The 12,283-nt window shown below is 40.9% G+C and overlaps 1 protein-coding gene across 3 annotated transcripts in view; it reads right to left on the bottom strand.

Moving 5' to 3' along the window:
* Window positions 1–1,865: 1,865 nt before the first annotated feature.
* LOC148022553 (uncharacterized) overlaps window positions 1,866–12,283 on the bottom strand; it is a 109,390-nt gene continuing 98,972 nt past the window's right edge. The window contains exon 9 of one of the 3 annotated variants that reach the window (XM_087695501.1): window positions 1,866–2,955. In XM_087695501.1, coding sequence (XP_087551627.1) covers window positions 2,561–2,955 — 395 coding nt within the window. In that variant the 3' untranslated portion in view covers window positions 1,866–2,560. Of the gene's footprint in view, window positions 2,995–12,283 lie in introns of all 3 variants that reach the window. The other 2 variants (XM_087695500.1, XM_087695502.1) reach the window with 2 other exon arrangements.

Genomic DNA, 12,283 nt, shown 5'->3' with positions numbered 1-12,283 from the left:
GACACTGTTGCATTCAAAGTTTCAGATATGATCCATTAGTCTATTACATTTCAGACTTTCAGACATGGTCGTTGTAGGTTATGTTAGAGCATCGGTAGTTGATTCTAGTCATGTTAAAAGAAGATGCCTTACAATAGTATATGGATGAGGATGAAATGATCTTGAATTCTGACACGAAACATGCCGAGCCCCTTGTCATGCCTTCCAAGTGTGTTGAGTTCTTCTTGGTGGAAGGGACAAATGCATTGCCTTGTGGAGAATCACGAACATTGCCTTGTGCTTCAAAGATGGGTCGCACATTGTCCTATGCTCAAGCAATAGGGTAGTCGGATAACTCTTAGGACTTGGATTGGGAGCATCTTTTGGAATTGTCCAACATGTTGCTTGGGGAGTATGTGCAACATAATCAAGATAATTGCAATAACTTTGAAGAGAGTCATGTCATCGTTACTATTGTTGATACCAAAAAGATGTTGTGTTTGTTTTTCTTCCATGAAAAAGTGGTCATCCTCTTCTTTATTGCTAGAATTCCTACAATGTCTTTGGTATGCTTATAATTGATGGGTGTTGTGCAAGAGGACTCTGTGTCGAGGACATCTTTGTAGCCTCCAAGGGTTTTATGAGGTCTTGCTCTAATCCCCTCATTAGGTTGAGGTGCAAGTAAGATATATTTGGAATATATCATGCTATCCTACAGAGTTAATAGTTATAAGCTACCAAGCAACTCTTGGTTTTGACACACTCTATTTTGGTGGATTCACCACAAGATCCCCTTTTGCTTTCCATCTCCACAAGATTGGTACAATTTGTTGATACTTTTCAAAAGAGATTATACCGATAGGCCAAACTCGTTGCACTATATTGGAGGGATTGTAGGACAATAATTGTTAGTCACATAAGTTTTATCACAGCTTGCATGCCTTCTTTGCTAGGAAAAATGTTGTCTGCCTGAGCATCTTCGACAATGACATGGTCATAGATCTACAAGCAATTGTGCAAATGTGCAAAACCTATTTCATGGGCTTGGATTGAAGTCCTCTACCTCTCATGTAGTTGGTGTGGGCCCCATCATCGTTTTGTGATCTAGTTAAAGATCAAGTCCCATCACATGTTGCCAACAGTTTGGATATGGACATTATGTAAGATGAGGTCATGGATGTCCTCTTGCATTTGCTTACAAACAAGAGCCTGGGGTGGGATGGTATCACCAATGATTTTTTTGAGACATATGCCACTCACTTGGTTGCACCTCTGATAGCCTTATGCTAGTAGATTAGGACAATTGGGCACATGCCACCCTCTTGGAAGGAGAGTTGAATTCGATTGATACCAAGCTAATACAAAAGTGCTCTTTCCTTTGTTATGCTTTTGGGGTTGCTGGCATATATGAACCACGAGGAATGCATTCATCTTTGATGCTTCATCGGGCATGCAAAGTCGAATTGAAAGGGCTTCTTCATTGGCTGCTTGACTTGATTGAGTTAATGAATATTCTCCCTAGAGCAGACGTGCTTACTTGGGACAGTGCAATTTCTTCTATCTTGCTTTAGTCACTTTGCCTCCTTTGTACCATCAGTGTGATGTCTCAAATTTTACGCATGATGGCCTGGAGCCGTGCTATATCTTGTAATCATGTAACCTTGTACTTTTTTTTCGTAAATGAAAAAGGAGAGAAACTTTCAATTTGTGCAAACTCAATTTCTATTCCAAGAACACACGTCAAGCATTTGCTTTGGTGGGCATTACTAAAAGGAGGACATTCCATGCATCCAAATAGACCAAAAGCCCAAAAGATCATAATTTTCTCCCCATCGTTGAGCCGCGAGCTACTAGATGGACAAATGTATCGTCATCTCCTTGCAGGTTTGGGGGAAAAAAAGAAGAAAAACACGCATGTCCATGACTAATATTTCTGCTCTTTTCAGCACAACTCATCCGTTGATCATCTCGCTCTCACAAAAGTAACAACGGGCTCGAATTTACTGCCAATCGAGAAGCAATTTCTGCACCTGTCACAATTTGGCAAGCTCGAGCATATCAAAAGAAAAAGATGTTTGAATTTTTGTGATAAATGCAAGCATCTACACAAACTTCAGATATTTTCTTCTGCGTGTAAGGCCACTGATATTTATTCATTTTTACATTTGCAATGTAGATTCAAAAGATGTTCACTCTGCCAGTAAATTCTCTTTGGATGGGGAATGTTAACAGGCATTTGGCAGGTGTCCATGTAATCAGCTGAAGCCTGAAGAAAGGAATTAAGGAAATATAAAAGGATGAGCCATATAAAGGATCTTGGACCTGTAAGTTCAGAGGCCCAGTGGGTGAAGAGAACCCATAAAGCATCCTCAATATGATGCATCATCAGACGATCTTTGGTAGTCTCGTCCTTGAGCTGCAAGAAGAAGGTACTTCACAGTGCCCATGTAAAACCTGAATTCTGACACGGTTTGAAGGTGCAAAACTTTTTTCTTTGCATTAGGCTCCTCGACAACCCAAATCTCTTGAAAACAAGCATGTATTGATTTCCGCATCAGAGCAATACATCCAAAGTATAACTTCAACACGGCGTGCTCTCATCAGAGGGAAAATGTTTGCCTTCGGTATGGCAATGAATGGCATCTTTAATCCCCTCTTTATAGGCTATCAGACTATGGTCTGATAACATAGATCTTGACAAGATGATCTTCATGAATCTGGATTTTGGGTCTGAACCCTTCAGGATGAAATGCTTAACTGGCACTGAAGCTGTGGTTAATCCCGATTTTGATTGGCTGTCCTGTTTCGCTATCTGTGTTGTCACAAGTGGTGTATCACCATCTCCTTCCTTCGTGGTTGATGGTGAGCTATCTGTACCCTGAACAGGCCTGCGTTTTATGTGATAAAGTATACCAGGTACAAACAAGCGTCCACACTCCATAAATTCCCTGCTTGTGGTTGTCTGATCGCTTGCTCCTGGGAAAATAGTAGCAGATTGAACTTGACTTCCACAATCTGTGTGATTTAGTCAAAACCAAAACAACACATTGCTTAGACATTTGCAGGTATTCACTGTACTATTCATCAATGGTAGCTCAAATATGCAAGACTATATGCTTCTCAGACATTCAGATGACGGAATATAGCTACAAAGGAAAAGCTTAACAAAGTTCTGTGAGTAGCAAAAGCTGATGGAATACCCCTCTCGACTCATGTTCAAGTTAAATTGGACCATGCCTGGGCTGTAAAGGCATAGCTCTTAGGGCTTGCAGCCCCCCCCATTTCGCGTGTGTGTTTTATTTTCGGGGGCTGGTGGGCGCTATGAATGATAGAATTAGAGAAATTTGAAGCAAACAAATGAGAAAGGGCTTAAAAATTTCGATGTAAAAGAGAGTGTGAAGATTGAATAGTGGGAGTTCACTCCCAAATTTATTACAGGAAGTGGTGAAACATTTTTTGTCTATTTGGAAACAAGAACAAGCACAAAAACATTTATCAGAAAACTGGTGGGAAAACACATGCAGCTCTAGTCTATCATTGTATTTAGAAGTTGCAAAGAATCATCTGGATGCTTCGGCCCCAAGAAACTTTTTATTCTATCCTGTCCATCATCCAAAAAGCCCATATACATTGAGTGGCTTTGTGCACTGGGCACTTCCTAGGTATTTCCTGCCTGCTTCTTTTGTAGATGTAGTGACTGGTGTGGATGTCCAAAGGCCAACTGTGGGTGGTAGATGCCTACAAGATGCCTTGTTGAGCAAGTAAATTTACACAACAAATGCCAAACTATCCCCCATATGAGGACATGTAGTGGGCATCCAATACTCATCATTATTGCCTTCTGCCTCTGCCATCAACCATCTCTCCCTCCTCAAACCAGCCATGCACACGGCTGGGAACTGATGCTCACATGTTGGAGGTGCCGCTAGCATTGTTGTTGCTGCCAGGAGCTGCTCTCATCATCCAGTGCTGCCACTCTGCAGCTGGAGAGCATTGCCTACTGTCAAAGAGTGTTGCCCTACTGAGCAGCCACATCATCATCTGTCTGGAGCAGTGCAGGCTGTGTTTTCCCTCTCGTGGTCTGCATTTTGCTGCTACAGAGGCCTGACAGCTAATTTCATCTTCTCCTCCATCTTTTGCTATTTGTGATGCTGTGTTTTCACTTGCACGCATTTGTTACCTAGAGTCTCTATCGATATCTTGCTGGCCAGAAGACTGTGTTTCGCTTCCTCCACTACTGGCCACATCATCATCATCATCTTCAATTTAGCGCTGTTGCTGCATATGGGACTCGTCTTGAGTACGGCACATTCTCAGAGATGTTATTGGCATCTCAATACTACCCGTAGCTCACCTCCACTCCAGATCCTGAGACACGGAGGTTCAATGCCTATTGCATCATCTTTATCTCTATGCACCATCTTCATTTGTGCATTCATCAAATTGTGTTTATTGTGTTGCTGTACATTTGTGTTTCTCTTTGTTTGCCCTAGCATTTCCCTATATGCTTTCACAAGCAATGTATGATGATATGGATTTTTCTTACATTGACGATGATGATGATGGGGCTAATCTTTTAGCCATACATGTTGATCATATTTTTCATGTGTCTGCTTTGGAAAGCTTTGATGAGTCTTTGTATACAGTATCAAAGTCCAGTGCTCTTGATTGACACTTATGCCTTGACCCAGAAACGTTCGTATTCAAGAGCATGCAAGAACTCTTGCAAAGATGTCTCAGCCAACCTCCCCAAAGCAATCCCCCTCGGAGGTGCTGGTTCCCCCCTCATTGCAGGCTCGAAGGGATTGGTACCTTGACTCTTCAACTAGGGAGGGAGGAGAGGACTTCCTTTGAAGATCGCTCTACCTTTTATCCAGTAATGAATACGTGGAAGTCTTGTTACAGAGACAAGATCACAAAAGAAGCAAGTCCAAGCTGTTCTTTGACTCAAATTCCATCTCATTATACTCCTCTACTATCTTTGGCATACCATCACAATTACCAAGTCTAAAACCTGTAGGGAGGTACACAATAGTCAAGAGCTAAACACTGGTGAGAACCCGAAACTTCTGGTTCAAAGGGGACATATCAACATGGGCACAATGGGATATCCAATGTCCATGCTTCCATTAGAGTTGTTGCAAGGTATGTATGATTTCCATGCTTCTAATCTCTCTTTTGCGGGCTATGGACATAAGTTATATGGAGACCCAAGCCCATATGAGTATGTGAATATGAAAAAATATGATTCTAGAGGTAGGACATATCTTCTCGAACACATGCTTATTCTGATTTTGCTTTTGGTGCATCACCTTCACACACTCAAAAAGTCACCCATCCCACCCTCTACACTAATCATTCCACCTTCCACCATTCCATTCACTCATTCACCCAGCCACACCACACCAAGGGATGCTATTCCTTTAGGCTTATACCCCATAGTTCCTATCCTTATCCCTCAGCTGAGTGGTAAAGGTGGAATGCTGGTCAGAGTTCCATCCCAAACCAAGCACCATCAGGAGCTCATATGCAAGGGCATCCATTTTGTGGTATAAAGCCCCACACCTCACTCAAGTGGCCACATAGTTTGTACACATGCCAACACCTAGTGGGCCATCTACCTCCTATCAAGAAAATCCACTTTATACTAGCCTTTCACCTGGAGCGCACATGACTACCACCTCAGTGTCACATGGAGTATCAAGCCAGCCATTTTGTCATCCTGTGCCACCTGCATACCCATTGCCTTATTCCTCCCACTCTAGTGCCATGCCAAAGAATGCATTTAGGAATAAGACTCACCTTGACGTTGAATTACATAGCATGGTCCAACCTTGTGCAGCAGCAAGTGTTTGATTCCCAGAATCTATGGAACCTTATTCAAGGCAAGAACCTATAACTAACCCACAATGGTCTTCATATGAGATTGTACGCTCCTGGACGAATGGTAATGCCACAACCATAGTTGAGCTCATGTAAAGTCTTACTTGAATTCCACTCATACCTTCAGCATTTTGACCTTGCATCTCAGTATTTGGCACATCAAACCAACTGATTCGAGGCTGGTATCAAAGTTGTTGGGTACATCTTGATCATAAGCTCTAGAAGCTCAAAATCAATGAGAGGGATGGCTTGACAATCAAGTTGGCTGCATATCGGTGCTTGTTGTTCACCACCATTGGACCTCCAACATTTGATGATGACAAAGTCACTTTGTTCTCGAACAATCTACCACCCAATTACTTCAAGGTTATGCAGCAAACAGCAAACAATATCATAGTCCCAGTTTTTAACCGATTAAATCAAGTGTCAATTATAGCATTTTGCATGGTTGTTTGACCAAGTTCACAAGTTGTACCTTCTTCCATCTTCAAAGGAGGCCCTAGTTTCCACCTCTCAAAAGGGAAAGCACACTAGTGGGAATGCAAAGACTAGTAAGTAACAAAATAATTTCCAATCAAAATTAAACTTGGGTTGGCAAAATATTGCCAAAAGTGAGGAGATTTTGATGACAAGTGTTGTTCAAAGGTCAAGAGCAGCCCCCCAAATCCTGAGACTCTACTCCTAGGACCTTGAGACCACCTAGAAAGGGCAATGCTCCAACTCCTTGGCAGCCAAGAGGGGGTCATGCTCTTGCACTATGGCTCATCCACCATGCTTGCAAGGTGCCTACAATAATCAGTGTAGACCCTCTAGTTTTATGACCTGTGTATGAAGAAATGCTCTAAACGCAGAAAACACAAAACCAATTGTAGGACAAAGCACAAACTAATAAACACAGAACACAATTAGGGTTAGGGTAACTCAAAGATAGTGAACACAATGAATAATGAAGTGAATGATTACTGAATATATAGTGCTCATGCAACAAACACACAATGCATTGAATATTGAACCTTGAACTCTTATATCTCTCGGACCACGATAGAGGTTATTAGCTCGAGAGTATGTTGTACTCCAAAATGGATCTTGGAATCTGTGTGTCTAACACTAACAAATGCAGCCAGAGAGGTTGGATCTAATGCAGATACGTAGTGAGGAGACAGAAAGAAACACTAACAAATGCAGCCAAAGAGGTTGGATTTGATGCAGACACGTAGCAAGGAGAGAGAAAGACCAAAAACACACGTACCTAAGGAGAGAGAAAAATTGGCTGACAACTGAGACAGTAGAAAACTATGCAGAAAGTATAGGCGACAGTTGGAGGAGAGAGAAACTCAACAAATGCAGATTCTGGATGATGGCGACGGGTCCAATTGATGACGTCTGCAGCAAATGCAATAATAAGACTATAGATGACAGCTCTAGGATACCAAACGATAGACGAAAGCAGGCGATAGCTCTAGGATGAAGGCAACAACTCATAGTGGAGTCAAATATTCGAATTAGGTGCTAGATGATGGCATACAATAAGGGGAATGCTTGACTGTGATGTCCTTCATGAAGGGGTGTGAGCAATCTAAAACCTGCAAAAATAAGATTAAGAGAGAGTGGTTAGCTGCATGTCTATTTGTAAAAGTTTGGGGCATCCAAATTAGGGTTTTGCATGTGGGACACAGTAACTCTTGAGGATTGTGTTTCTTTTTAAAAAAATTAAGGTTTCTTCATTAATTAAGCATATTTTGGGACTATTTAAGTCAAGTAGTTTTAGCTCAACTCCCCCTCTTAAGCCCAAAACTGAGCCATAAGAAATAAGACCTTTTGTTTATCTTCTTTGATCCCAAGGTATCCCATCCCAAAGTAACCAAGGCATCGGGCAAAGGATGTACGTCAGCTGCCCAATGATCTACCAAGACTATAGAGGCGATAGTTATCTTACTGAGGGAGCCTAAGTGACCACCCCAAAGAGGCTAGGGCATCAAACCAAGGGTGCTCATCAACTGCTTAGGGGCCTATCAAGTCCTACAAAGTAGATGGAATCAATAATGGACTTAAAAAACAATAAATTTAAAGGGCTTTGTTTTAGTGTATCACAAAATTTCGCATTAAATGAGGGTTGCAAATCAGTGTTTGTCCCATTGAGTTACTATGCCCCAAAGTATGGGAAATAAGAATGGATAGCCCCACTATCTTTATAATACAGATAAAACAATTCCATATACTACTAAGATAAGTATCTAGGAATTATATATACGTATGCCAATCATATGGAGAATATGTGGAAAGACAAGCAATACGATATAGGAGCAAGCAAGACAAGCAAAGCTAGTATACAAGCATAGAAAAAAAAAAAAAAACTTTGGAGACTGCCATATGCAATACTACGAGTATAGTGGTTCTGAAGTCGACTACTCCAAGGGTGACTGAAAATGAATAAATATGTAAAAATGCATGTTTACATGAATAGAATGCCAATATATGGGATAATACAAAGAAAGATGCAAGGTTTCATACTCATACAGAATGCAATGTAATGGTGCCACTTGGACAACATCCTCGTAGGAAAATTGTTCACTTGTCCAAGCGTTCTTTTACAATCATGTCATCTTGACAGTGTGGATGAAGTTATAAATGTCCATAATGCATAATATAAGGTAAATAAATGTCTAAGAGTGAAAATTTGTAAGCATCGTCACTGTCATTATCAAGAGAAGAAAACCATCTTCTCTTAAACTAGAAGGAGAAGTAAGAGGGAAACACTCTTTTCCCATCAATTTGAAGTAGAGGAGGGTGTGTCCAAGTCGATCTGTGGTAGAAGGTACTGTAGAATTACCCTATGGACCGCCTTGGTGAAAATAATATGTGAAATTGTCACTGAATGATACAAACTCTAAATGAATAGTACCTAGCTTAGCCTACTCTTTAGTGAAGTGAAAATGAAACACTACGTGCTATGTTTGAGGTGTGATGATCGGATTGGCCGTAAGGGCAATAGCACTCTAGTTGTCGCAGTAGACAATCATAGACGCCTCATAAGAAAACTAAAGTGTAGCCAATAAGTTTCTCAGATAGATGGACTTTGTCATACAATCAAAGAGAGCCCGATACTCTGCCTTAGCCATAGAAGTTGCCACTATCTCCTGCTTATGGCTAGCCCAAGAGATGGATGCCGTGCCCAAGGTGTAAAGGTAGCCACCATGGGAATGCTAGGTATTAGATTTTCTTGCAAAGTTAAAATTAGTGTACCCCTACAAGCATAAACCATGACTATAAGTTAGTCCATAATTATATGTACACCTTAAATATCTTAACACATGAAAATAAGCAATCTAATGTGGCATTCTAGGTGCATTAAAATATTAACTAAGCAAACTAACAGAGTATGCAATTTGATCTAGTATAAATCAACCAAAGTAATTTCCCTACAATAGAATGATAGGTGTGAGTATCAATATGTTGACCTAAGGTATTCTTATACAGATGGATAGTGTGATCAAGAGGCATGGCCACTGGTCATGTTTGATTAGTATAATACAATCTTACCAACAGTAGGGCGTACTTCTGTTGTGACAGAAAGATACTTGTTTTAGATTGAACAATCTCCATCCCCAAGAAATAAGACACCAAACCTAAGTCAGTCATCTCGAATGTAGGGCAAAGCTATGCCTTAATTTCTACTGCTCGCAAAATGTGAGCTTGTAAAGAGTATATCCCCAAGAAATAAGACACCAAACTTAAGTCAGTCATCTCGAATGTAGGGCAAAGCTATGCCTTAATTTCTACTACTCGCAAAATGTGAGCTTGTAAAGAGTATATCATCAACATATAACAAGATATAGCTAATCCGTGCGCTAGTGGTATGCACATATAGATTTGGATCATGGGGGGTAGAATGGTATCCATGAGTCTGTAAGAACTCACCCAACCATTCTATGGTACCAAGACATCGACGCTTACTTCAACCCATAAAGAGCTTTTCGCAAGCAAAATCTTGTCATTCTAGTCAATGGAAGAAAAGATGGAGACTGCTCCACACAGGCTTTCTCTTCCAAACAACCATTCAGAAATGCACTTTTTGATGTCCATTTGATAGATCGGCCAATTGTGGTAAGCGGTGAGTACAACCAATAGACGAAATGATGTTAACCGAGCAGTAAGTACAAAGGTTTCTTCATAGTCAATGCCATGCTTTTGCCTAAAACCTTATACTATAAGGTGAGCCTTGTATTTGTCTAAAGTATTATTTGTCTTTAGCTTAGTCCTAAAAAACCACTTCGTTGTGATGACTAGAATGATCCGCCAATATCCAAGTCTCATTTTGATTGATACTACCTAGTGTAAAGAAATACTCTGACATAGAAACACAAATAACAATCATATGACAAAGCACAGATTGATAAAAACGAACATAGTTAGGGTTAGGGTAACTCAAAGACAATGAACACAGAAAATAATTGAAGTAATATAACTGTTGAATATACGATGCTCATGTAGTAAACACACTATGTAGTGAATGAATACTGAACCTCGAACTCCTGTATCTCAAGGATGAGGGCAGGGGTAATGTGCTAGAGAGAGTGTCGTACTCCAAACGGATCTCGAATAGTAGCAAGGTAGACTCCAGATGTTGAACACCAGCAAATGCAGCAGTGAGAAGCTGGATTTGATGCAGACAGCAGTGAGGAGAGAGAATGACTAAAAACGTAGGTTGCAGGAGAGAGAAAGACTAAAAGAGCAGGTGGAACAGCTTGACAACAGCAGAGGAGAGAGAAAATTTATCAAACACAGGCAAGACAGCTTAGCGATAGCCTATAGGATCTGGCGACAGCTAGAGGAGAGAGAAAATTGCCAAACGTAGGTTGCAAATGATGTGGCAGGCCGTATGGTAGCAAGTCTGGACATAAACAATAGTCGCTTGACTGGGATCAGCTCCAAACTGTGTGAAGAGGGTTGGAAAACAGGTGTCAACTAATGTAGGCAGCAATAGATAGATTCGGTTGAGATGTCCTTTGCGAATGGGATGTGGGCAGTAAGTTGAAACATCTGAAATCTGCAAAAACGAGATTAAGGGCTGAATGGAGGGCAGCATACGTATTTATAGAAAGTTTAGGCCCTTCCAAGTGGGTTTATGCTTATGGGACAGAGAAACGCTCTAGGATCGCATTTCTTTTAAATAAACAAGGTTTCTTCATTAATTAAGCAAGTTTTGGGGCTGTTTAAGTAAAGCTAATACATTTTAGCTCAATACCTAGTTCCTTCTCCATGGCCTTATGCCACAAAGGGACTTGGAGAGCCTCCTGTCAACTATCTAGCTTTGAATGCATAGTGTAATTAGCTGTAAACAATGATGCATATAAAGTCTGAGGGGTGAGTTTAGCAGATCTTCTAGGGCCCTCTAGAGTGGAATTTTGTGGAAGGATATTTGAATCCTGCATGGTTTGCTGATATCAGCGAGGTAACGGGTCTCACGGAGGAGACTCGAGAACCGAAGTGTCTCCAAGAAGGTTAGGTACAAGCACTAGACCTAGCTCAAAAGACACAATCTCATATGATGTGAGCGGAGGTGAGGAGGCAGAGTCCGGTATAGAAGACTGCACTAATCAAACTAGCATGAATAGGAAATAAGAACCAAATAAGAAATCAAAAGTACTTGTTTAGTGCATTTATCAATCCATTCACACTCTTATTAAACAACTTTGTATCACATTTATCTATATAACAAAATCACATTTTTACTACATAAGCATAACCCTAGTGCATCAACAAACCTATGAAAACCACATCTAATCAAATAGGAGTATTGACAAAGCACGTGTTCATAAGCTTGTCTACAATTATGTTAGACTAAACCCTTATGCATTCAAACAAGAATAAAAGTCTTGTTTATCATGCACAAAAGAACTCACTAGATCTTATAGCAATGGCGCAATTTACTATAGGAACTGTTCACATCTGCAATGTTAAGCTCAAAAAGATGCGTTACACATAAAATCTTCATTACCTCATTAAAACAGCCCCAAAACTCAAAGTTAATCAAAGTTCCTGTGTCCCATAAGCAAACCCAAATGTTGGGAGGATCCACATCTATAAATAAGAGGCTGCCTAGCCACTCAATTCATCCCTCTTCTTGTAGGTTTCAGCCATTAGCTCTCCCTCTAGTGGTTGTCCAAGCCACCACAATTGCTACCACACCCCCTTCATCACTTGGTGTCTTCCACCTACTGTCGCCTAGCTTGTAGGAGGTGCTCTATGGCTGCGTTTTGCTAATCAGCTGCCCAGCAATTGCATCCAACCCACCTCCATCCTCAGATAACTACTCCAGCTCAGCAAGCAATCAGTCCAGTCCTGTGTTTGGTACTCCTGCAGGCCACCTTGCATTAGTCTTCCATCTACAGCTGTCACCCAACTCCAGGTTGCTGTGAAT

Source organism: Lygodium microphyllum, chromosome 16, assembly GCF_053477565.2.
Source record: "Lygodium microphyllum isolate KBCC chromosome 16, Lygodium_microphyllum_v1.1.10, whole genome shotgun sequence".
NCBI lineage: Eukaryota > Viridiplantae > Streptophyta > Polypodiopsida > Schizaeales > Lygodiaceae > Lygodium > Lygodium microphyllum.
The sequence above is the reverse complement of the archived record's forward strand: the minus strand, read 5'-3'. Positions and strand labels throughout refer to the sequence as shown.